Genomic DNA, 26671 nt, shown 5'->3' with positions numbered 1-26671 from the left:
TTCCCAGATTTTGGAATATTTACACCTATATAAGATAACTTGGGACTGGGACCCAAGTCCAAACACAGAATTCATTTGTTGTGTATATACCTTACATACATAGCCTGAAGGTAATATTATATACCACATTTTAAGCAGTTTTGTGCATGAAACAGTTTTGGCTGCTTTTTGACTGCAGCCCGTCACATGAGGCCAGATGTGGAATTTCCCACTTGTGGTGTCATGTCGCCACTGAAAAATTTGGGATTTTAGAGCATTTCAGATTTTTGATTTTTGGGTTAGGAATGCTCAGACCTGTAATAATAATCACAAGAATGAATATGGTTTGTTCTAAGTGCTAAAATTTGGTGTAAATGAAAGGTGTAAAACCATGTGTAAACTACCTAAGAAGATTAAATGAATGGATAAGCTTTTGCAGAAAATACATGAACTAGAAGGATAGATTTGGGCACCGCAGTGTGTACCTGCTGTCCCCCCTACTCAGGAGGGAGACAGGAGGATTGCTTGAGCCTAGGAATGTGAGGCTGCAGTGAGCTACAATTACATCTGTGAATAGCTACTACACTCCATCCTAGGCAATGTAGTCAAATGCAATTTCTGAAAAAATAATAAAACAATAACAAGTTAAATTATAGCGCCATAAAGGAAAATTCAAATATCAGTTAAAATGTTGTCCCCCATAATAAAGTTAGACTTGAGGGTTTAATAGTTTAAAAAAAAAAAAAAAACTCATCTTGGCTGGTCGCGGTGTCTCACATTTATAATCTCAGCACTTTGGGAGGCCGAGGTGGGCAGATCACCTGAGGTCAGGAGTTCGAGACCAGCCTGGCCAATACGATGAAACCCTGTCTCTACCAAAAATACAAAAACAAGCTGGGCGTAATCCCAGCTACTTGGGAGGCCAAGACAGGAGAATTGCTTGAACCCAGGAGGTAGAGATTGCATTGAGCCAAGATCGCGCCATTGCGTGATGGGTGGTGACAAGATGGGTGATTTCACCTGGGTGACAAGAGTGAAACTCCATCTCAAGAAAAAAAAAAATCTTACATTCCATAATGGTAGTCGTTTTGTTATATAGACCCGTTCTGCTTATTGAAAGGATTTGAGGTTTACAAAATTAATTTAAAATAGCAGTGAGAGAATACGGTCATAATTTGATGGTACTTGGAGTTAAAAACATGTTCTTATGGGCATATTCTTCACGTAGCTACTACTGCCATTACCTACATAGAAGTCCAGGCATAGGCTGGGTGCGGTGGCTTATGCCTATAATCCCAGCACTTTGGGAGGCTAAGGCAGGCAGGTCACTTGAGGCCAGGAGTTTGAGACCAGCCTGTTCAACATGGCAAAACCCTGTCTCTACTAAAAATAGAAAAATTATCTGGTGTGATGGCACTTGCTTTTAATCCCAGCTACAAGGGAGGCTGAAGCACTTGAACCTGGGAAGCAGAGGTTGCAGTGAGCCGAGATGGCACCTCTGCACTCCAGCTTGGGCAACACAGCAAGACTTTTGTCTAAAAAGATTAAAAAAAACAGAAAGTCCAGGCTGAAAACTAAAACTAGTTCTCTGAAAGAATATCTCCAGCAAACCTAAAGTATAGTCCATGGATATATTTGTCTGGTGATCTAATTTAGTACAGAGATATAACTTAGAGAATGTATCATGTAAATATATTTCATCAATTCATAGGTGAGGGCTAGATGGAAGTCTCCTTGGAGAACTGGAAATAGAGGTGTGGGGTGGTGGTAATAAAAACCCACGCATTTGACCTACGGAGCATGCTCAGATCGAGGCCCATCCTGCTTTCACAGTCAACTCTGGGGTAGGGTGGGTAGCATCAGGACTTTTCTCATAGAGTAGTACTGGATCTACTTGGGTTCACACCTCAGAGCAGGAAGGTAACAACTTTTCTCGCGAGCATCGCTAGAAAGATCTGGTCACCACCATCTCACCACAGGCGTTAGTATAAAATAAGCACACTTACTGCTGCTACCACCGTACCAATCTAGAGAAGGAGACAGCTCCAGTAAGAAAAAGTGACACTTACAGTGTGCCCCACGGTACTTTGTCCTTCTTGTTTGTAATTACAGAATATTATAATTATTGCATTCAGTCTTCCCATGTAAATTGAAAGCCATCTGAGCATTTTCTTGACTTTTTTATAGAATTGGTACAGTGACTTGAGTTCTACTCATCGTGTAATGAGTAATGAGTGCTTTTAGAATGAATACAAATGTAATTTTTAGGAAGTTCAGGAAAACATCTTACTAAGAATATCCAAGGGGAGCCGGCAAGTCCCAGTGCGAGTGGAGGGTGCCAGAGATAGGGGGCCGAGAAACAAAATTCCCAGGGCCCCCCTCCAGGGCCGTGGTCGGGGCTGCGCGTTTGGCTGCCCCCGGCCTCGCGAAGACAGTGGCTTCCAAACTCCTGCGCACGGTCATCCTCGGGCCACCCGGCTCGGGCAAAGGCACCGTGTGCCAGAGGATCGCCCAGAACTTTGGCCTCCAGCATCTCTCCAGCAGCCACTTCTTGGGGGAGAACATCAAGGCCAACACCGAAGTTGGTGAGACGGCATAGCAGTATATAGAGAGAAGTCTTTTGGTTCCAGACCATGTGATCACACGCCTAATGATGTCTGAGTTGGAGAATAGGCGTGGCCAGCACTGGCTCCTTGATGGTTTTCCTAGGACATTAGGACAAGCCGAAGCCCTGGACAAAATCTGTGAAGTGGATCTAGTGATCAGTTTGAACATTCCATTTGAAACACTTAAAGATCGTCTCAGCTGCCATTGAATTCACCCTCCTAGCGGAAGGGTATATAACCTGGACTTCAATCCACCTCATGTACATGGTATTGATGATGTCACTGGTGAGCCATTAGTCCAGCAGGAGGATGATAAACCCGAAGCAGTTGCTGCCAAGCTAAGACAGTACAAAGTCGTGGCAAAGCCAGTCATTGAATTATACAAGAGCCGAGGAGTGCTCCACCAATTTTCCAGAACGGAGACAAACAAAATCTGGCCCTACATTTACACACTTTTCTGGAACAAGATCACACCTTTTCAGTCCAAAAGAAGCATATTGACCCTGCCCAATGGAAGAACCAGGAAGATGTGGTCATTCATTCAGTTGTGTGTGTAGTATTGGTGCTGTGTCCAAATTAGAAGCCAGCTGAGGTAGCTTACAGCATCTTTTCTAGTTGAAATGGTGAACTGATAGGAAAACAAATGAGTAGAAAGAGTTCACAAGAGGCCCTCCTCTGCCTTTCAAAAGGAAGGTCACCTACACATGTTTAAGGTGTCTCTGCACACGTCTCAAGCCCTTCAACAAGAAAGCAAGTACAGTGTGGATTTCAAATGGTGTGTAACTTCAGCTCCAGCTGGTTTTTGACAGCTATTGCTGTGGCATTCTTTTTTACACGTGATGGTGATAGTATCTGGTTCTTTCCATCCCCACAAAGGCTGTTGAACCACAGCACCAGGAAGCCTGAGAATGAATCCTAAGGGCTCTAGCCCAGGCTTTGTCCCAGGCTTTCTGGTGTGTCCCCCCCGGTAACAGTGAAATTGAAGCTACTTACTCACAGTGGTGGTTTCTCTGGTCTTGAGTGACTGTGTCCACAGTTCAGTTTTTTCTGGTGGGAATAACTCCTTTTCTGTATCCACACTCCATAGAGTCTCTCCTTTTCAGACATCCTGGGATGAAAGAATTTGGCTGGTTTTTTGTTTTTTTTTTTTTTTTTTTGACATCTGTTTTCACTTTTAGGCTGTTAAACAAAACTGATAGTTACTGCTCTTATCCTTCTCAAATTCTTCTAAGAACTGAGAGTGATGGGGCTGTATTGAATTTCTGTATGCACCGGGAACTGAGCTATGAAGAGGATCTTATTAAACTGCTGGTCTGACTCTCATGGATTGACACTGTTCCTTTCTTTTATTGTGAAAAAAAATTAACCCCCTAAAAGTCTTGGGAACCCCCTAAAGTCTTTTGGGAATCCTCAAAAAGCATGGGAAGTATAAGTATTTAGCTACATAAATGTTGTAAGATCATATCTTATGTATAGAAGTAATAAGACCATTTGGAATTACTGGACTAATTGAATACTTACGGTTTCTATTCAGTACAACAAAATGTATTTTGAAAGTGCTACTAACTATTGATGCTGACAGTGTTTCACTCCTATGAGTGACCCAAACACATTATAAATAGGTGGTAAAGGGAGTGGAGCCTGTGGGGTTGAGCAGAATGTTGTACTAGCTGTGCCTGGACTGAGTATAATAACTTTATGATTATGGGAAAACAAAATCTTTATTTTTTTTTTCTGTTCCAAAGATTCATCCTGTGGGCCGGGCACGGTGGCTCAAGCCTGTAATCCCAGCACTTTGGGAGGCCAAGACAGGCAGATCACGAGGTCAGGAGATCAAGACCATCGTGGCTAACATGGTGAAACCCCGTCTTTACTAAAAAATACAAAAAACTAGCCAGGCGAGGTGGCGGGCGCCTGTAGTCCCAGCTACTCGGGAGGCTGAGGCAGGAGAATGGCGTAAACCCGGGAGGTGGAGCTTGCAGTGAGCTGAGATCCGGCCACTGCACTCCAGCCTGGGCCACAGAGCGAGACTCCGTCTCAAAAAAAAAAAAAAAAAGATTCATCCTGTGGGGTGGCCATGAAGTCTAGAATTAGATACTAATATTTTGTCATGCATTATAACATAGTATCAATAAACCATTTGTTAAAAGATTTAAAAAAAGAAAAAAGAAAAAAAAAGAAAATTCAAGGGAAAACAGAACAGTAATAGAAACACAGATACAGCAACATGGCAAGATAAGTCCACAGAATTTACTTACAGTGTACATACTAGTGATAAAAAAAACAGCCTAGCATTTTTTTTTAAATAGTAATTTTAGGCTGGGTGCTGTGACTTAACGCCAGTAATCCCAGCACTTTGGGAGGCCAGGGCAGGCGAATCACGAGGTCAGGAGTTCAAGACCGGCCTGTCCAACATGGTGAAACCCCTTATCTACTATGAAAAATACAAAAAATTAGCTGGACGTAGTGACAGGCGACTGTAATCCCAGCCACACAGGAGGCTAAGGCGGGAGAATTGCTTGAACCTGGGAGGTGGAGGTTGCAGTGAGCTGAGATGGCGCCCCTGCACTCCAGCCCGGGTGACTGAGTGAGACTCCATCTCAAAAAAAAAGTAATTTTAAAAGACAACAGCAATAAAGAATGTTAAATATTGAGAATTTAATGTGGCAACTTAGAAGTTCATTCAAAGAATTAAAAGACAGTTTGATGGTGGCCGGGTGTGGTGGCTTACGCCTGTGATCCCAGCGCTTTGGGAGGCCAAGGCGGGTGGATCACTTGAGGTCAGGAGTTCAAGACCAGCCTAGACAACTTTGCGAAACCCCATGTCTACTAAAAATAAAAAAATTAGCCGGGTATGGTGGCGCACACCTGTAGTCCCAGCTACTGAGGAGGCTGAGACAGGAGAATTGCTTGAACCTGGGAGGCGGAGATTTCAGTGGGTCAAGATCACGCCACTGCACTCCAGCCTGGGTGACAGATTGGGACTCCGTCTCAAAAAAAAAAAAAAAAAAGGACAAACTTTGCAGGTCAGTATAAACACTTAAAATATCATTTAAATTACAATGTTTCATTATTCTAGAAAAACAGGAAAACACATATACCATATGATTTTTTTTTGTGAGGGGGTAAAAAGTAGGAATTTGTGAAGCAGGGAGGCTTCTAAATCCAGCAGACTTTTAAATATGTTCTAAAATGAAAGTCGTCACACCTAGATAAGATTTAGGTAAAAAATGAAAATATAGAACAGTGAAATAAACCAGAGATTTCAAAAATAGATTTCATTTCTCAGGAGCAAGTTATATGACAACTGGGAGGACAAGAGGGAATAAGGTCATGCTTTACTAACTGCTGCTGATGACAGATAGGCTTGTATAAAGTTTATTTTAGTTCTGTGTTTCATACCATGCACCTTACATTTCAGCCAAATCAAAGAGCTAACCGTGAAAGTATTGAGAAGAAAGTAAATTGGGATATGAGCTTGATATGGTAGCTCATGCCTATAATACCAGCACTTTGGGAGGCCGAGGCAGCTGGATCACTTGAGACCAGGAGTTCAAGACCAGCCTAGCCAACATGGTGAAACTCTGTCTCTACTAAAAATACAAAAATTAGCTGGGCATGGTGGCCGGTGCCAGTAATTCTAGCTACTCGGGAGGCTGAGGCAGGAAAATCACTTGAACCGGGAGGCGGAGATTGCAGTGAGCCGAGTTCCCACCATTGCACTCCAGCCTGGGTGACAGAGTGAGACTGTCTCAAAAAAAAAAAAAAAGAAGGCTGGGCGCGGTGGCTCAAGCCTGTAATCCCAGCACTTTGGGAGGCCGAGACGGGTGGATCACGAGGTCAGGAGATGGAGACCATCCTGGCTAACACGGTGAAACCCTGTCTCTACTAAAATGCAAAAAACTAGCCGGGCGAGGTGGTGGGCACCTGTAGTCCCAGCTACTCAGGAGGCTGAGGCCGGAGAATGGCATGAACCAGGGAGGCGGAGCTTGCAGTGAGCTGAGATCCGGCCACTGCACTCCAGCCTGGGTGACAGAGCGAGACTCTGTCTCAAAAAAAAAGAAAAAAACAACAAAAATTAGCTGGGTGTGGCGGTGCATGCCCGTAATCCCAGCTACTTCGGAGGCTGAGGCAGGAGAATCGCTTGAACCCAGGACACAGAGGTTGCAGTGAGATCACGCCACTGCATTCCAGCCTGGGCAAGAGAGCAAGACTCCATCTCGGGAAAAAAAAAAAAAAAAAGAAAGTAGATAGGATATGTACTTCAGCTGTAAAGAGGAGCTAAAATTGAACTATCAAAAAATTGTTTTCCCCGGGCGCAGTGGCTCACACCTGTAATCCCAGCACTTTGGGAGGTCAAGGCCAGAGGATCACTTGAACCCAGGAGTTTAAGACCAGCCTGGGCAACACAGTGAGACCTTGTCTCTATATGTGTTAAAAAATTAAGTAAAAAGAGGAATAAAATTTAAAACTTAAAAAAAAAAAAAGAATTTCTTTGTTTGTCTTGAGTCAGAATCTCACTCTGTCACCCAGGCTGGAGTGCAATGGTGTGATCTCGGCTCATTGCAGCCTCCGCTTCCAGGGTTCAAGCAATTCTCCTGCCTTAGCCTTCTGAGTAGCTGGGATTACAGGTGTGTACTAGCATGTCCAGCTAATTTTTGTATTATTAGTAGAGACGGGGTTTCGCCATTTTGGCCAGGCTGGTCTCGAACTCCTGACCTCAGGTGATCCACCCGCCTCGGCCTCCCAAAGTGCTGGGATTACAGGCGTGAGCCACTGCGCCTGGCCAAAAGAATTGTTTTTAATGACCAGATAAAAGGCTTAATAGTATTAACTTTAAAAAAAAATCTGTGCAATAAAAAATAAAACAGTGGGAAGTCATGAATATAAATAAGAGCTTAATATAGTGAAATATCTGAACTTTACTAAAGGTAGTTCCTAGGCTTTTATAGATGAGGGATCAGTTTTAATTCAACAAATGGCATGGATATGGGTAAGCAGTCGACAGTAATGAGGGCTGCAGTCACGGTGATCACAAAGTGCCGTGAGTGCTTTTGGCCTTTTTCACTGAGGGAACGAGGTGACTGCCCGTGACCCTGAGAATCCTGCCATTCTTTTAGACTTAAGCCAGACCGTCAGACTGCTGCAGGCTTCCACAGGATGTATTGGCCCTTGGCGTGTGATGTCAATGGCCTATGTAGATGAAGTCTGTGACAGCCGGTCCAGGGGGTTTGTTCTTGGCTTTATTCATGCTCTTCTACCGTGACATCCTTGTGAGAACCCTTGGGAGAAATTTTTGATTTTGATGTCAGAATTTCACCTGAAGGATTGGTTTGCTTTCGTCTTTTGAACCCTGAATTATGTAACTGTTTTCATCTTAATGATGACTGCTAAAAAGTTTAGTTAGAAACAGATGTGTATGGGCTGACTCTTGACTAATTTAGACATCTTCCAGGAAAACATTTCTGTCTTGTCATCTGTGGCTCTGCTTTCCGTCTCTCTCCGTGTTTAATTTGCTTTTTTTTTTTTTTTTTTTTTTTTTAACTTGTTGTTGTTAAAAATTTTTAACTTTTCTTTTCTTTTCTGAGATGCGGTCTCACTATGTTGCCCAGGCTGGTCTCGAACTTGTAGGCTCAATCGATCTCTAGCCTCAGCCTCCCAGAGCACTGGGATTACAGTTATTTGTTATTCTTTTTATTTTCTAGTCTCTTTTGCTGAACTGCATATATCTTTTAAATAGACTTTAAATTCTGTTTGGTAGAAAGTGAGAAACATACATATATTACACCTATAAAATCAGTAAAACCAAATGAAAATTATCAGACCCAATGTTGTAAGGGCCATAGGGAAATAAGCACATACACGTGGTTAATGACAGTGTGCACTGAGTTTCTGAGGAGTATGAGTAGCAATAGATGCTTAGAGTTATAACGTCATTTATTCTTATTAAGTGGTTAATGCCACTTTTGGAAATGTATCACAGAGAAGTAACCCAAAAGAAGATAGTCCTTACAAAATTATTTATAGCTACGATGCACAACAGTGAAAGAGGGGAAGCAACTCAAATGCACAGTGGTAGAGAAGAGTCAAATAAGTCAGTTAATATGATGGAATGTTATAAAGCCACCAAAAATGATTCAGTGGGTTAAAGAGAAATGTCCATAAAATATGTAAATTATCAAAACATGCATTAAATCTATTTAAGACTATGTAGATATAGAAAAAAGAATGAGATGGTCATGGTGAGACTGCTAGGTGGGAAGGGGTCCCCGGAAAAACTCCAGCCGGCCTGCCCCCCGGGGTGGAGCTTTGGGAAGTTTGCACCATTTGTAGCGGGGAGGAGCCTGGCGCCTCTTCTTTCTGTGTGGAGCCTGGGATTTTAGCTGCTGGCAGGAAGCACTCTAGCAGGGATTCTGGCCTTGTGAGAGTCTCTGATTCCCCCTTTTCTTCCTTTTCATCTAATAAAACCCTGTCTTACTCACCATTCAAACTGTCTGTGAGCCTAAATTTTTGTGGCCGTGAGACAGACAAGGACCCCATCTTTAGCTGAACTAAGGAAAAGTCTGGCAACAGTGGATATTGGAAATAATATTAATGGATAGGATTTACTCTCCTGCAGGATTAATATAGCCTGTGAGTACTTTTAGGCTTACTACCAGTACAAGGAGTGGCTTTTGGAGAGTTCTTAGAATGTAGAGCTGTGCTTCTGCACTTTGTTCAGCTACAAGTGGCCACTTTGTCTCTCTTTCAGGATCTGAGCATTGAAGAACAGTCAGAGTGTGCTCAGGATTTCTACCACAATGTGGCCGAAAGGATGCAGACTCGCGGGAAAGGTAACACTGTTAGCCATTGAGAGATTGCGGGTATTGCAGAGGTTCGACTGCTTAGTCTCTTAGCAATTTCTTTCTTTCCCTGATGGTCTGGCTGTTTTGTAGACTTCATCCTGTAACCTCACTGACATTCTGGGAACTGGTCTTACACTTAGCAGTGCCTTTAACTGTGCCATGTGTATCTTTCCAGGAGCAATTGGATAATTTATTGAGTAATGTTTAATAACTCCATTAGGGGCAGGGGTGGAGCAGACGAAAACCTCTTAGGGCCTGGTGCAGTGACTCATGCCTGTAATCCCAGCACTTTGGGAGGCTAAAGTGGGCGGATCACTTTAGGCCGGGAGTTCAAGACCAGCCTGGCCAACATGGTGAAACCCCACCTCTATTAAAAATACAAAAAGTAGCCGGGTGTCGTGGTGCATGTCTGTAATCCCAGCTACCTGGGAGACCGAGGAACAAGAATTGTTTGAACCTGGAAGGTGGAGGTTGCAGTGAGCTGAGATTGCACCACTGCACTCCAGCCTGGGTGACAAATCGAGACTGTCTCCAAAACAGAAAGAGAGAGAGAAGGAAAGAAAAAAACTTCTTGGAAGGCTTTGCTAAATGAATTTCCCATCTTGGAATCACCATTTTGGTGAGTCATTGTATTAATAGTTAAAAAAAAAAAGTTGGGGGGGGGCACTTCAGGTTTTTAGGGATTCTTTATGGATTCAACCTCCAGTGATGTTAGACTTTAGGATGTACTCAGGACATGTGTGTATCTGAGAAATCTGCTCCATTTGTATACCTCCGAGAGCTCTAAGGTGTTATGGTAAACCTCAGAAAAATGAAAGGATAAATTTCATCAGCATTCATCAGTCTTGGGAGTTGCAAATGCCTTTTCAATGTAGGACAGGGAGTGACCTTGCTGAGGTCTCCCCATTTGGCAGGGTGTACACTGTTAGGTCCTGCCAGACAACTTCAGTTAGAACTGAGGATGCTATGGAAGGCAGCCCAACATTTGAAAGAAGTTTTTTTGTTTGTTTGTTTTTGTTGAGACAGAATATCACTCTGTCGCCCAAGCTGGAGTATAGTGGTGTGACCTCGGCTCACTGCAACTCTGCCTCCCAGGTTCAAGTGATTCCTGTCTCAGCCCCCGAGTGGCTGGGACTACAGGTGCGTGCCACCACACCCAGCTAATTTTTGTATTTTTAGTAGAGAGGAGATATCACCATGTTGGCCAGGCTGGTCTTGAACTCCTGACCTCAGGTGATCCACTTGCCTCAGCCTCCCAAAGTGCTGGGATTACAGGAGTGAGCCACCGCGCCTGGCCAGTAAGTTATTTTGTAAGCATATTTTTATTTATTTATTTATTTATTTATTTATTTTGAGGTGGAATCTCGCTCTGTCGCCCAGGCTGGAGTGCAGAGGCATGATCTCGGCTCGCTGCAAGCTCCGCCTCCTGGGTTCACACGATTCTCCTGCCTCAGCCTTCTGAGTAGCTGGGACTACAGGCGCCCGCCACCACGCCTGGCTAATTTTTTTGTATTTTTAGTAGAGATGGGGTTTCACTATGTTAGCCAGGATGGTCTCAATCTCCTGACCTCGTGATCCGCCCGCCTCGGCCTCCCAAAGTGCTGGGATTATAGGCGTGAGCCACCGCGCCCGGCCTGTAAGCATATTTTTAAATATAACATTCTTATACTTTTGTTCTGAGTGTATTTAATGTATTTCTAGTAAATTAGTTTTTTGCTGTGTAGAACGTACTATGAAAACATACTCTTGGCCGGGCATGCTATCTCATGCCTATAAACCTAGTACTTTGGGCGGCTGAGGCAGGTAGATTGCTTGAGCCCAGGATTTTGAGACCAGCCTGGGCAACATGGTAAAACCCCATCTCTACAAAGAAAAAAACCTACAAAAATTATTCAGGTATGGTGGTGTGTGCCCGTGGTCCTAGCTACTTGGGAGGCTGAGGTAGGAGAATGGCTCGAGCCCAGAAGGTGGAGGTTGCAGCGAGCCAAGTTCATGCCGCTGCACTCCAACCTGGGTGACAGAGCCAGACTCTGTTTCCAAAAATATATATATACACACACACACACACATATACACACATATATATGCACACATATATATACACACACACATATATACACACACACACACACACACACACACACACACATATATATATATCTTGATCTTTTCTCTGTCTGGTTATTTCAGTGCCTCCAGAAAGAGTCGAGAAGATAATGGATCAGATTGAAAAGTACATCATGACTCGTCTCTATAAACACGTGTTCTGTCCAGAAACTACTGATGATGAGAAGAAAGATCTTGCCATTCAAAAGAGGATCAGGTAGTTGCTTATTTTGTTTTGCTTTATACTTACTATTTACTAATGGAAGAACACACTGGGGGAAAATAAGGCACCTGCCTTTCAAACCTTAAGGGAAAGCAACAGTTCACGTTCCTGCTTCCTTAGAGTGGAAGCTGCTCTGTTGTGTCAGAAAGACAAGGAATGTGACTTTACCTATCCATCTCTGTCAAAGCAGCTTTTGGTAAGAGTTGTGTTTGGCGTTTGAGATTGTTTTCAATCCCTGAAATCGCCAAGGAATTGGGGGACTGTGTTCTTGGTCCATTACCATTTCCTCAAGCAGGAAGCTGTGAATATCCGTATCAACGCAGGGGATGTTGGCTGGGCCCAGTGGCTCATACCTTAGTTCTAGCACTTTGGGAGGCTGAGGTGGGTGGATCACTTGAGGCCAGGAGTTCAAGACCAGCCTGGGCAGCATGGTAAAACCCCGTCTCTACTAAAAATACAAAAATTAGCCAGGCATAGTGGCGCACGTCTATGATCCCAGCTACTTGGGAGGCTGAGGCACGAGAATAACTTGAATCCAGGTGGCAGAGGTTGCAGTGAGCCAAGATCGTGTCACCACACTCCAGCCTGGGCAACAGAGCAGGACTGCTTCTCAAAAAAATAACAAGTCAGTGGATGTCATCTTTCCTCATTCCTCCCAGGGGTGCACATTTTTCACCATTCCCCAGTCACATCTTTCACTAGCATTGGATTGATGACATTGCCCACAGCACCCAGTCTTCCAGGCTCACTGGGGCGAGCCCCAGCACTCTGCACTCCAGTTGTGGTGGACAGTGAGGAAAAGACCACCTAAGTGTGGGAACAGGGCCAAGGCTGAGCTGATGAGGTGTTTTAAGGGGAGAGGGGCCTTGGAGTCCCAGGTTCCGGACAGGGGCTGGTACTTGCCAGATCTGTATTGGAAGTTTCACAGCTGAAGTGAGGAGTTGATACTGGGCAGGTTGAAGATACGGAGCCCAAGGTCAGGAGTCAGAAGTAACCAGAGGGGCCCTGGACCAAGATACAGAATGGAAGCAGTAACCAAGCAAGAGGGGAGGCCCGCAGCAGGGTAGTTGGAGTGCAGTTAGGGTGGGACCAGGAAACACACAGTGAGTGATTCAGGCATGGTGATCCTGCCCGTGGCCTCCTACACGAACTCCAGTGTGCCTCAGAAATTGAGGGCTGAGGCCAGGTGCAGTGGGTCACACCTGTAATCCCAGTACTTTGGAAGGCCAAGGTAGGCAAATCACCTGAGGTGAGGAGTTTGAGACCAGCCTGGCCAACAGGGTGAAACCCCGTCTCTAGTAAAAGTACAAAAATTAGCTGGGCATGGTGGTGGGCGTCTGTAGTCCCAGCTGCTTGGGAGGCTGAGGCAGGAGAATTGCTTGAACCCAGGATGCAGAGGCTGCAGTGAGCCAAGATCGGCTCTTCAGCTGGGCAACAGAGTTACTCCATCTCAAAAAAAAAAAAAAAAAAAAGGTTGAGGACTGAGTGTAAAAGAACATTAATGCTGTAGACAGTGAGGACAGGCAGCAACCAGTTCTCAAATGGTGACTTTCAAATACCGAGTGCATTTCAGTGTTGGTAGTACTGTGTGATGTCATTTCAGTCAGCAAGATGGCCTTCCATTCTTGTGATAAGTGTACAAGTCTCATTTTAGGATCCTAGCTGCTTTGTCATGTCATTTGACCTCCTAGTACTTGGAGGGTTGATGTGTGTGGGCCTGGGATTGTCTGAGTGATCAATGATGCCTCAGGCTTTCCCTAAACTGAAGGAGGTGACAAGACGAATGGCCACGGTTCATCCTTGGAGCCCTTGTTTACTGTCTCTCTCTCTTTAGAGCCCTGCGCTGGGTTACGCCTCAGATGCTGTGTGTCCCTGTTAATGAAGACATCCCAGAAGTGTCTGACATGGTGGTGAAGGCGATCACAGGTCAGTGAAACCAAGAGCCTTTTTATTGGGATGTTCTCCCCTTAAGGGTAACATGTTGCTGTAATATTAGTCTATACATTTGTAAAATGCAGATTGTCGAAGGTACATTGGAATGTAGTAAAAGTGATTTGTGAGATTGTTAGTTTTATGAATTTGATGGCATTCAGAAGAGCAGGTTAACTCTTTTCCCCCTTTATTTTCAGGGATTATGGTCCCGTTTCTTGGGCATTGAACTCAACTAAGGTCAAATACAGAATAAATATTTTTTTCTCTTTTTATTCAGCTGACTGTTCCCATGATAGAACAAATTTGTTCCTTTTTTTTCTTTTTTTTTTTTTGGAGATGGAGCCTCGCGCTGTTGCCCAGGCTGGAGTGCAGTGGCGCGATCTCGGCTCACTGCAAGCTCCGCCTCCCGGGTTCACGCCATTCTCCTGCCTCAGCCTCCGAGTAGCTGGGACTACAGGCGTCCGCCACCTCGCCCGGCTAGTTTTTTTGTATTTTTTAGTAGAGACGGGGTTTCACTGTGTTAGCCAGGATGGTCTCGATCTCCTGACCTCGTGATCCACCCGTCTCGGCCTCCCAAAGTGCTGGGATTACAGGCTTGAGCCCCCGCGCCCGGCCTACAAATTTCTTAAGTTTCAGTTGCATTTATATATTCAAAATAATTTTGGAGAGAGGAAGGGAACTGGTAAGGCAAGGTAATCCCCATGCTGGAGGAACATATTAAAATGATGCCTCTGACTGGTTGTTAATTAGAGAAGCCCTGAGAGTTATTTTTCTGGTTTGATCACTAAATAAATGAAGTGCCCCAGGTTGATGTGGCGCTGCCGTTCTAGACAGGTGCAGCCTCCTTATAAGGTTTGTTTGTCATTCATGGGAATGACCCAGCAAGACTGCAACACAAACGTTTCAATTTTAAAAAAAATCTTAATGAAGGGATGTTCAACTTTGGCCAGTGTCTCCTTTATTAGAAAGAAGACTTAGAAAGGCTTGTTCATGTAGACATTGTTAATGAAATTCTACTGGAAAGGAAGCGGGTCAGTTGATTAGTAGTGTTGGAGGCTGGCCATCGAGTAGGCTCCTTTTGTTATAGGAACCAGAGACTCACTCAAGCCACAGGAAGAGATGGAGGTTTGCTGAGGGTATTATCAGGATTATAAAGGAGGCGAAGTCTCTCAGGACCCTACCCCCCAGGTTCCTCCAGGGAGTGGGCTATCTTACTGCCTTTACAACGGCAAGAAGGTCTGCTCCAGGCATTCTCTGCTGATGTGATTCTTCCACTTTCTCGGGTTCTGCTTCTCTTTGTGTATCTTCACATGTCAACTCCTGTTATTAAGTAAATTACTGGTTTCTATAATTTCCTGTGCAAGTTCTGGAGGTAGAATCCAAGTGGCCCAGGTCAATACTATTGTGTTTTTTTCTTGCAAGCTTTTCTGCTAGGCTATGGCATAGGTCATGACTACTCTGCCTCCTGCACCGTTTGCTCCGGGAACCCCATAAGAAGTTGAAGGTGGAGGCCTTCTAAAAGCCTGAATACGGACCTGGGACTTGTGTTTTTTCTGACTCTTACTAGAAAGTTCAAGATCAGCTGGTTTATATTTAGAGTGTTCCATGGGAGTTTTGTCCAAGCCAACGTAGCCTTTACGGCCTGTTGCTAACAGGGAAGTCCCCAGGCTTCCTGGCCTCTTTCTCCCAGGTAGTGCCTGGTTCACTGGGGCATCAGCTGGTAGCAAGTGTTTGTGTGACGCATCAGTGGTGAAAGTAGAGGTGGGTGGCCTGAGGTATCAGGGAAGTGTATCTGTGTTCCCCGAATAGTGGGACTCGATGCGAGAGGCTGCCCATCAAGTTACGCAGTGTGGGTCACATTCTTCTAGGGCAGGAGACTCATGTTCTGGGCTGACAAGTAACAAATACGAGGTCTGTTGAAGAGAACTGCATAAAATTTTGAGAGTCTTCAAGGCCTCTTCCCTGAGGTCGAACACTCTTCAGGACTTCTGAAAGGAAGAGTGTGTCACCCCAGGAAGGGGACCAGAGAGTCCATCATCAGCTCCTCTTAGCTCCAAGAGTTTAGGACAAGGAGAGTGTCAGGGCCTGTGGCTGATGGTGGAAGTTTCCCTTTCTCTCTCTGTTTTGTTTAATTTTTAATTTTTGTGTGTACATAATAGGTGTATAGATTTATGAGTTCCATGAGCTATTTTGATCCAGGCAGGTAATGAGTGGTAATTGCCTTAGGGGAAATGGGGTCCATCCTCTGAAGCATTTAGTTGTTGTGTTACAGACAATCCAGTTATATTCTCTTAATTAATTTTTAAGGTACAATTAAATTACTTTTGACTATAGTTCCCCTGTAGTGCTAGCAAATACTGGGTCTTATTCATTCTTTCTAACTTTTCTGGTTATCTGGTTACCCCTTGGCCGCTATACCCCACTATCCCCCATGCCCCGCACTACCCTTCCCAGCCTCTGGTAACCATCCTTCTGGTAAAACATGCTTGAATTGTTTTAAGTTTTTAGCTCCCGCCAATGAGTGAGAACATGTGATGGTTGTCTTTCTGTGCCTGGCTTATTTCACTTCATAATATCCTCCCGGAGTTTCATCCATGTTATTGCAAATGACTGGATCCCATTTTTTGATATGGCTGAATAGTACTCCACTGTGTGTGTGCGCCACATTTTCTTTATCCATTCATCTGTTGACAGACACCCTTTCCCATTTGGCTTCGCCTGCATGACTTCTGTGTGGCTATGGGGGCAGTGGTTCTTAGCCGGGCACCAGTGGTCCCCCAGAGACATTGGATAGCATCTGGAGACTTACTTATTTATTTATTTTTGAGACAGGATCTCTGTGTCACCCAGGCTGGAGTGCAGTGGCACGATCGTGGCTCACTGCAGCCTTGACCTCACAGGCTCAAGCGATCCTCCCTCCTCAGCCTCCCGAGTAGCTGGGACCACAGGCACGTGCCACCACACCCAGCTAATTTTTGTTCACATTCTGTAGAGACAGAGTTTCATCATGTTGCCTTGGCTGTTCTCGAACTCCTAGACTCAAGTGATCCTCCCACCTTTACCTCCCTAACTTACTAGGATTACAGGTGTGAGCCACTGAGCCAGGCCTGGAGACATTTTAAAATGTCCAGCTGTGGGGGTACTCCTAATATCTAGTGGGTAGAAGCCAAGGATGCTATTAAACATTCTACAATGCACAAGATAGTTCCCTACAACAAAGAATTATTCAGCCCCAAATGTCAGGAGTGTCCATGTAGAGAAACCATGACCTGGAGGTATAGCCTTTGATTTCACAACTCCATTAAAGATAAGCCTGGACACCTGGACCCAGCAGAGATGGAGCGCACACTCAGCCCTGTGCTTCCTATTCACGACAAGGCAGAGCCCTGGGAGAAGACATAGAGCAATTATGCAGGGCTCTGAAGAGTAAATCATAGCAGGCAGGCTGGGGAGGGAAATTATTAGACAGCAGTGAGTTTCCTGGGTGTTGCTTTCTACTCGCATATCTCCTAGTTGAGACTTTGAAGCAATGCAAATCGTGGAATCGCACACCAGGATGGGAATCCAAAGAGTTCCATGAAGACTTCCTTCAGGCTGGAGGATGCTAGGAAGGGGTATCTGCAGGATGAAGCATGTGGAAGAAGTCCCTGGGGGTGTTTATCTTCCTTTATTCTCCTTTTCCTTCCCTTCTCTCCCTTTTTCCACCCCAGCCCTGCCTCATGGCAATAGCAGCCACACACACATCCAGATAAAACATAATTCACTTTTTACTCGCTTTCAAAATGTCAACAATAAAGATGAATAGGATGCCAGATGAAAGAACACTGATAAATAAAGATTAACAAGAAAGTGGTTTAAACTTTAAAAGAGAAAGAAAAAATCAATAAAAGGTAGAAAGCTAAAGATAAATCAAGGTAGTAAAAATGGCTTTAAAAAATCTTACCCAATCTTACCCAATTCTTATGTATAATAAGTTCCATATAAAAAGAAAAATAAATAGATCAGTATAACAATAATTATAACCCAGAATTAAAGGATTAAAGGAAGCAAACAATAAAATAAGCAAAAATTATGTAATTCACACAGTAGCCTCATAAGGGAGTAAAAGCACTCATAAGTTAAAATAAGGCCTGTGCACTACCTAGCACATCTGTCCCCTACATGTTGTCTGTCCCCTACACGTTGTCTTTCATAGCAGATGGGCCTAGGAGGCGACCTCAGGGATGATCTAAGAACAGAAAGAACCCTTTGGTAGACCCCACTGCCTGGCCCGAGTCTGAAACTTTTATTCCTGCTAGTGGCAAGAATTTGGTGTAAAATTAAGCTGCCTTGGCTATTTTATGATGTTCCAAGTTGCCGGCAGATGTGCACCCCCAGAGGCATGCGTGTGTTTCAGCACCCTTCGCTGTCCCCCAGGCTCGTTGGAAAAGAGTGGGCGTTCATGAGAGCCCACTGCTTGGACTTAGTGGTAGTCGTGGGTAGTGAAATTTTTCCCTGGGAGAGGTAAAATGTTATTTTGAGATTAAATGTATTCCCTTGCTTGATCCCCTCTGCCAATCAGCAGGTGTGAATGTCGTGATTTCTGTAGCTAGGGGAGATCCACATGCTGGAGAGTTGGTCACTGTAGACCTAAGTGTGTTGGATTCCAGTAGCTGTTTTTTTTTAAAAAAAAAAAAGAAAAACAGGATTTTGCTCTCTTGCCCAGGCTGGAGTGCTGTGGTGTGATCACTGCAGCTTCAACCTCTCGGGCTCAAGCCATCTTTCTGCCTCAGCCTTTCGAGTAGTTGGGACTATAGGCACACACCACCACACCCGGCTAATTTTTGTATTCTCACATCCAATACAAAGATGCTTTGTGTAGTAACCACATTTCTAAATAGCAGTATGCAAACTGGGACTGTCGAAAACATTCTAAAATGTAACAGAGGCACAGAAGCAGTAAAAAGATTCTTCATCAGACAACTTCTTCCTTCTCCATGGAGCTCAGAGGCAGCTTACATTGTGATTAGAAGTGTGGGCTTGGCCAGGCATGGTGGCTCACACCTGTAATCCCAGCACTCTGGGAGGCCAAGGTGGGCGGATCACCTAAGGTCAAGAGTTTGAGACCAGCCTGGCCAACATGGCGAAACCCCGTCTCTACTAAAAATACAAAAAGTAGCTGGGCATGATGGTGGGTGTCTGTAATCTCAGCTACTTTAAAGGCTGAGGCGGGAGAATCGCTTGTACCCAGGAGGCAGAGGTTGCAGTGAGCAGAGATCAGGCCACTGCACTCCAGCCTGGGCAACAAAGAGTGAAACTCCCTCTCAAAAAAAAAAAAAAAAAAAGGAGTGTGGGCTTTACAGTCAGGTAGACATGGTTTCAAATTCCCACCCTGCTCCCTACTGTCTGTATGATCTTGGGCAAATCATTTAACCTCTCTGAATCTCAGCCCCCTCATCACTAAAATGGATAATATTAATAAGAGTATCCATTGCATAATCTGAGGATTAGAGAAATGTGCTTGTAGGGCACACTGTGTAGTACCTGGCTCTTGGTTCTGTTTTATGTGAGTGTGAGATCATATTTAGTAAGTCATGTATACACTAAGTTAACTGCTGGAAAGGGGGTTAGTGAGGATTCCTTCATAACTTTAGAGATAAAACATGATTTTCCTATTGCTTCTTTTTTGTGATTCTTTTCTCATGGGAAATACTGTCTTTTCTGCTTTGTAGATATCATTGAAATGGATTCCAAGCGTGTGCCTCGAGACAAGTTGGCCTGCATCACCAAGTGCAGCAAGCACATCTTCAATGCCATCAAGATCACCAAGAACGAGCCGGCGTCAGCGGATGACTTCCTCCCCACCCTCATCTACATCGTTTTGAAGGGCAACCCCCCACGCCTTCAGTCTAATATCCAGTATATCACGCGCTTCTGCAATCCAAGCCGACTGATGACTGGAGAGGATGGCTACTATTTCACCAATCTGGTGAGTAAGTGAGTTCTTGGTGTTGTAGAGAAGGACTAGGAAGGTGGTGGTTTTGGGGATGTGACAGGTGACTCAGGCCCATGACAGGTGAATGCTCCTGTTTGAGAAGGCAGCATGGCTGAGGAAGCTCACTTTGCATCAGGGAGCACAAGGACCAGGCCATACAGACACTCTGCCTCCCAGCACTTGATCAGAGCTTGTGTTTGTCCTACGGAAACAGATGACATGTGTTGGGCATCACTCCCCACGGTCCTGGGTAGAAGAGTCCTTCACTTGGCTGGGCCTTTTCAACCATGAAAAAGGCAAATTATATTTAAATTAATAAGGCTGAATATTTCCCTCATTCATTCATTCATTCATTCTACTACAGAGTCTCACTCTGTCACCAAGACTGGAGTGCTGTGGTACAATCGTAGCTCACTGCAGCCTTGACCTCCCGGGCTCAAGAAGTCCTCTCACCTCAGCCTGCTGTGTAGCTGATACCACAGGCATGCACCATTACACTGGGCCAATTTTTTCGTTCTTTTTTTTTTTTTTTTTAAAGAGATGGGGTCTCGCTATGTTGCCCAGGCTGGTCTCATACTGCTGGACTCAAGCAATCCTCGCACCTCGACCTCCCTAAGAGTTGGAACTGCAGGCATGAGCCGCCACTCCTGACCTGAATTCTTCCTTTTTCTTCCTACTAAACTCTGCTTATTTGCTTTCAAGGGAATGTACTATGAAGCTAATGAATTTGGAGCCTTGGGGCAGCTTATGGACTTGGTTTTTTGTGTTGAGAGCCTGGGAACTAAGAGGTGGGGAGGGGAAGCCAGGATGCATAGGGGGCATTTCTGATAAATTGCCAAAAAATGTCTTAAGACAGGTACTTGAATCTCTGAGACTCTAAAAATATGTCATGATTTATTTCTATATTCTAAGTATATATTCACATTTATACCTACTTTTGTATTTGTCACTTTTTTTCCTTTTCCTGTAAGTAGATTCCAAAAATTGTATAAGCCTCAGGTTCCTTCATACCTGGACCTGCCCCATCACTCATCACCCTCCACCATTGTGTTCAGCTACGTGTTACTCTAGTCACCAGCATCTCGGGAGTGATTTGCAGGTGGAGGGACTTGGGAATGCTCTTGATCAGATGCTTTCACCTTTATTCACACTGTTTTCCATCCTCCCAGGCACATGGTGGTTTAATCCATAGTATTAAAGTTTAAGTGGCCCATATAGAATGAGATTAGAAGTACTCATATATCTTTTTTCTTTTTAATTTTTATTTTTTGAGATGGAGTCTCGCTGTGTCACCCAGGCTGGAATACAGTGGTGTGATCTCAGCTCACTGCAACCTCCATCTCCTGGGTTCAAGCGATTCTCATGCCCCAGCCTCCCAAGTAGCTGGGATTACAGACGTGTGTCACCATGCCCGGCTAATGTTTGTATTTTTAGTAAAGACGGGGTTTCACCTTGTTAGCCAGGCTGGTCTCGAACTCCTGGCCTCACGCAGTCCACCCACCTCAGTCTCCCAAAGTGCTGGGATTACAGGCATGAGCCACCGCACCTGGCCTCATATTTCTTAATATAAATGAAACATACACTTGCCTGCGAGGGAAGAGCCTTTTGGATTCAGCTCTTTATCCAGAGTAGGTCAGACAACCTGGAAGTCCCTGAGAAGTGTGGACATGGCAGGTAGTGAGAGAAGTGAAGGAGGACCAGGACACATTCAAGTGTAGCCACGGTCACTGACAGTAGAGGTGGCTGGCTTGCACACACTCAGCAGCTTCTAGGGCCTTTGGCCTGCAGCCTTAAGTACTTTTGTGCCTTCCCTCTTCATCTTCTTCTGGCCTGACTCAGAGTCTGTCTCGTCCCCTGCACCCACTGCTCCAATGAAACTGCTCTGGCAAAAGTAAAAAGTTTCCAGCTGACAAACCCCGCGGGCACTCGCAGACTTCATCTTCCTTCGCTTCTCGTAGCACTCTCCATGAGTCCTTGGTTCTGCAACTTGTTCCTTGGCTTCCACAATCCCACTACTTCCTTGTCTCTTTGTAAAGTCTGTGTCTTCTACTTCCACCTTGAATTGTGTCATTCCCTGGGACTCCATCGTCTCTGCATCTCTTCCTGCACCATCTCCTCTGTCAAAGAGCTGTCACTCACCTGTGCAGTGATGACCCACAGCTCTGTGTCACCTGTCTTGACCTCACACTTGTATCGCACCTCAAATATAATTTGTTCAGAGCTACGTCCCCTTCAGATGTTTGTTTCTTTTCCAGTATTCTTTATTTCTGTTAGTGGCCATGCCATGTCTCCATTCACCTAAGTGAGGAGTTAGAATCACCTCCTCTCTCCAGTCACAGGGGCCACAGCAGCTCCACACACACCATGAGCCAGATGGGCGTGCGCTTCCGTTCTCCTCGGATGAATCACATTTTTCTTTTTCTTTATTCCTTTTCTCTAGAAGTGAGGTTCCACCCCAACTGTTTCCCAGGCTGGTCTCGAACTCCGGGTCTCAGGCCTCCCAAAGTGCTGGGATTATAAGCATGAGCCAACACACCCAGCTCAGATGTCTGTTGAATTGGGCATTTGCAGTGGTATTTCTGTACTAGTAATTGCTACCATGTATTCATTGCTCACTGCAGGCCTCTTAGAAGCCTGTGACATGTGCTATGTTGTTAATTCTCACAATAAATCTGGATGGTATTTCCCCCCATTTACAGGTACAGAAACCTCAGAGAGCTTAAGTAACTTTCCCAGGGTCACTCACTGTTGTTGTTAAGTGAAAGAGGTGACAGTCAACTCAGGTACTGTCGCTTCAGAGCTGTTCTTTTTTTTATTTTTTTTTCCTCCTGAGACAGAGTCTTGCTCTGTCATCCAGGCTGGAGTGCAGTGGCATGATTTCGGCTCACTGCAACCTCCGCCTCCCAGGTTCAAGCGATTCTCCTGCCTCAGCCTCCCAGGTAGCTGGGATGACAGGCACCATAACTGCACCCAGCTAATTTTTGTATTTTTAGTAAAGACGGGGTTTCACCATATTGGCCAGGCTGGTCTCAAACTCCTCACCTCATGATCCACCCGTCCCAGCCTCCCAAAGTGTTGAGATTACAGGCTTGAGCCACCGGGCTCGGCCTGGAGCTGTTCTTTTAACCACTTGGTGTTAAAATATTTATTTGAGGATCAGAGGTCCGTGTGCCACATCAGTGTCTTGAGGACCTACACCCACTGTATCCTGGGTGGGGATAGCAGGTCTGGGAAGACTCAGACAGAATGGCTTCATGGTGTACCTGGGGAGGCTGCACCCAGACATTGGCCCCAGAGCTCCTGGGAGTGTACAGGAAGCATGACCGGGGATAGGAGTAGGTAATTTTCCAGGCTGAGTTACACGGAAGTTCATGAGTTTGTTTTGTTTACTTTTGCTTCTATTTTAAATTCTCTGTGATCAAAAGATTTTTACAAATCGATTGGAGTATGCGTAGCTTTCCTAATATGACTGTATTAACGTCCTCTTCCTGTAGTGCTGTGCCGTGGCTTTCATTGAGAAGTTAGACGCCCAGTCTTTGAATTTAAGTCAGGAGGATTTTGATCGCTACATGTCTGGCCAGACCTCTCCCAGGAAGCAAGAAGCTGAGAGTTGGTCTCCTGATGCTTGCTTAGGCGTCAAGCAAATGTATAAGAACTTGGATCTCCTGTCTCAGTTGAATGAACGACAAGAAAGGATCATGAATGAAGCCAAGAAACTGGAAAAAGACCTCATAGATTGGACAGATGGAATTACAAGAGAAGTTCAAGACATTGTTGAGAAATACCCGCTGGAAATTAAGCCTCCAAATCAACCGTTAGCAGCTATTGACTCTGAAAACATTGAAAATGATAAACTTCCTCCACCACTGCAACCTCAAGTTTATGCAGGATGATCACAGTTTACATGGAGAGTATTTATTTGAGCCTAAATTACAGGTAGCCCTTACTACACTGAACTGATTGGGATCTAGAATGTAACTAAATTGCTTATAAATGTCAGAGCATTTTTAAAGGTACAGTATATGGGGATTGTTTTGTTTTGTTTTTCCTAGCAGGGGAAGCTTAGTTAATAATAAAATACTATTTATTTGAGTTACTGATACAGATTCATTTAAGGCTTGTGTGCAAATTTTGTCTCAATCTTTTTTCCCTCCATGATTCTCCTATGTGCTTCCTCTGGCATCCACTGTGGTTTGGTAAATAATTGCCTTTTAAAGGACAAAACAAATGAATGCTACAAAGTGTATGTCCACAGTTCGAAATAATTTTATAATTGTAAAGATAGAAATTATATTGATAAGTAAATATGTAAAATTGTAAATATGTAAAAAAAAGAATGGTGTCTGCTATGCATGGCATTTTATATGTTAATTTTTTAGTTTAAAATGAAGTATATTGAATGTTTGCCTTTAGCACCATTTTATTTGGTTTGTCCTACTAAAATGACTCGAGAAGTGTTTAGACAAACTCCCCTTAAGATGTGCACTCCATCTTTAAGAACGTATTAGCCCTAACTTTGAGGTTCTTTATAGTCAGAGACTATGACACCACTAAGGTTCAGAATAAATTTTAGGCCACATAAAATTGCTGTTTAATGTAGTCAATGGAAGACTTTAAACCATGCTTCTAGCTTATTTTTCCCTCATTCATTCAGCAAATCTCTGTTGGGTTCTTCAGTGAGAAGGAGCAGGCACTGGGCCTGGAATGGAAGGCGGGAATGAACTGGCCTCCCATGGTGAGAGGTGACAGGGTCCCTCAGCTGTGAGATGCAGGGGGCGCCTTGCAGCCTCCATAATGTACATTTGACTCTCCAACAGTCCAGACACATTTTCTGAACCTCTTTCAGCACATTTCAGCCTCGGGACTGTTCACATTAGTGGCCTGAGAGGTGTTTGCCGTGGGGCCACCCCGTGCCTGGGGGAATATTCAGCAACATTCCTGCCATCCATACCCACTAGATGCCAGTAGCACCCCCCAGAGCTGTGAACAGGTCTCTCCAGACATAGTCAGATGTCTCCTGGGGCCATATCACCCTCCATTAAGAACCACTGATCTCTTTTACAAACCAGGAGTTATGCTCCTGGTGGTTAATATGGTGTAACCAAAGAATCTTGCACTCAATGCACAGTGTGATGTTAACTAAATGAATAAAATATTTAGGAGGCTCAACAGCTACTTGCATTGTAGAACCTTTTCTTATCTCAGAAGAACCTTCCATAACCTAAATATACCATTAATGATGATTCTTCCATTCAGTGACTTCCATAGATTATGCAGCTATACTTGTGAAATAGTGCATGAGGCCCCAGGGCACCGTTCTCTAACAGCATCACTTCACACAGGCAGCTGAGAAAGGTTCCCTTGCTTTTCCAGTATCTTCCTAAGGATGGAGCCCAAAATTGCAGAGCAGTAATTTTGGAATAAAACCAGGGTGGGTATAAAACTTCTTATTCTTAAATTTACATGTAAGGGCCGGGCATGGTGGCTCAAGCCTGTAATCCCAGCACTTTGGGAGGCCAAGATGGGCGGATCACGAGGTCAGGAGATCAAGACCATCCTGGCTAACATGGTGAAACCCCATCTCTACTAAAAATACAAAAAACTAGCCGGGCGAGGTGGCAGGCCCCTGTAGTCCCAGCTACTCAGGAGGCTGAGGTAGGAGAATGGCGTAAACCCGGGAGGCGGAGCTTGCAGTGAGCTGAGATCGCGCCGCTGCACTCCAGCCTGGGCGACAGAGCAAGGCTCCGTATCATCTGTCTCAAAAAAAAAAAAAAAATTTACATGTAAGGTCTATCAAGCTTGACACATCTGTGTCATCATGCACTGAAGACAGGAAGCAGTTCACTCAGCTGGTTCCCAAGCTCGCACAGAAGGTGATGAGTTACTATCAAATGCCAGTGAGAATCTTCGTATAGAATAACCTGGGCCCAAGTGATTTCAGTAAAAAACTTCCCTTTCTTTGGTTTAATTTTCTATGTGCTTTTAGGTGCGAATCCAGATATGCGGTCTTAATTCCCCCTGGAAATACACAGTTCTTTTAGTTACTGTACACTCTGTTTGTTCAATAAACTGCATATCAACTTCCCTCAAAAGCTGACTTTTTTGGGTCTCTTACATACCATAAAGTAGGTCATTGAATTGATTTTTTTTGGAAGTATCTCATATTGGTTAAATTCTTCTGGTATGGACTCTTGCCTTATATAGAGGTTTCTATTTTTCTTAAGTCAGCATCAATACAATGGCCGGAGTTTCTGTTTTTGCAACAAGAAGGTGTTGGTATTTTATGTAGGGTAAATGTGAATGGAATACACCTTTGGAACTGAAGTTGTTATCAATAAAGTTTCATAATCCATCCCTCTTTCAAAAATTGATTTGGTTCTTTCTTAGGAAAATATACATTATTATTAATATTCTTATGCTACAGAGGTTTTCTGGTTAAGCTATACCTAAAAATGAAACATGAAAGACATTTGCCAGTTAAAATTAAGAAGACAAGAATATTTGCTGTCACCATAATCAACCTTGTTCTGGCAGTCTTCAAACAGACATAAAAGTAGAGGAAAAAGGAGTTAACATAATCAGTATAGAGCTGTTATTGTCTGGTGGTGAGGACATGAACTCTGGAGCTGGAAGACTTGGATTTGGTTTTGAATTTTATTCCGCTAGTTATTAGCTCATTGGCCCTAAACAAATCTCTTGTTTGAGATCCATCAGCTGTGAAATGGGGTTAATAATATTACTGCTTCATGGGGTTGTTGTCCGAACTTAGAAAAAATGATAGCTATTATTTGTAGATGGTTATTTTATGTAGAAAACTCAAGAGAAGGCTGGGTGTGGTGGCTCACGGCTGTAATCGCTTTTGGAGGCAAGGCAGGAGGACTGCTTGAGGCCAGTAGTTTGAGAGCAATGTCAGCAACATTTTGTAGAGACCCCCCTCTCTACAAAAACTACTAGCTGGGTGTGGTAGTGTGTACCTGTAGTCCCAGCTATTGCGGAGGCTAAGGTG

General features: G+C 44.3%; 1 protein-coding gene and 1 pseudogene across 10 annotated transcripts in view; both read left to right on the top strand.

Moving 5' to 3' along the window:
- The window catches only part of RABGEF1 (RAB guanine nucleotide exchange factor 1), an 82044-nt gene extending 56012 nt beyond the window's left edge, over positions 1-26032 (top strand). For 8 of the 10 annotated variants that reach the window (XM_074034859.1, XM_074034856.1, XM_045387946.2 and 5 more), the window contains 5 exons: positions 9337-9418; positions 11621-11753; positions 13594-13685; positions 19403-19659; positions 23160-26032. In XM_074034859.1, coding sequence (XP_073890960.1) covers positions 9400-9418; positions 11621-11753; positions 13594-13685; positions 19403-19659; positions 23160-23558 — 900 coding nt within the window. In that variant the 5' untranslated portion in view covers positions 9337-9399 and the 3' untranslated portion in view covers positions 23559-26032. The remainder of the gene's footprint in view (positions 1-9336; positions 9419-11620; positions 11754-13593; positions 13686-19402; positions 19660-23159) is intronic. The other 2 variants (XM_065541838.2, XM_074034857.1) reach the window with 2 other exon arrangements.
- On the top strand, positions 971-3279 carry LOC102136303 (adenylate kinase 4, mitochondrial pseudogene; annotated as a pseudogene).
- Positions 26033-26671: the final 639 nt, after the last annotated feature.

The sequence above is a fragment of the Macaca fascicularis genome, chromosome 3 (genome assembly GCF_037993035.2).
Source record: "Macaca fascicularis isolate 582-1 chromosome 3, T2T-MFA8v1.1".
NCBI classification, from domain to species: domain Eukaryota; kingdom Metazoa; phylum Chordata; class Mammalia; order Primates; family Cercopithecidae; genus Macaca; species Macaca fascicularis.
Note: the sequence above shows the minus strand (reverse complement) of the source record. Positions and strands in the feature narration are given on the sequence as shown.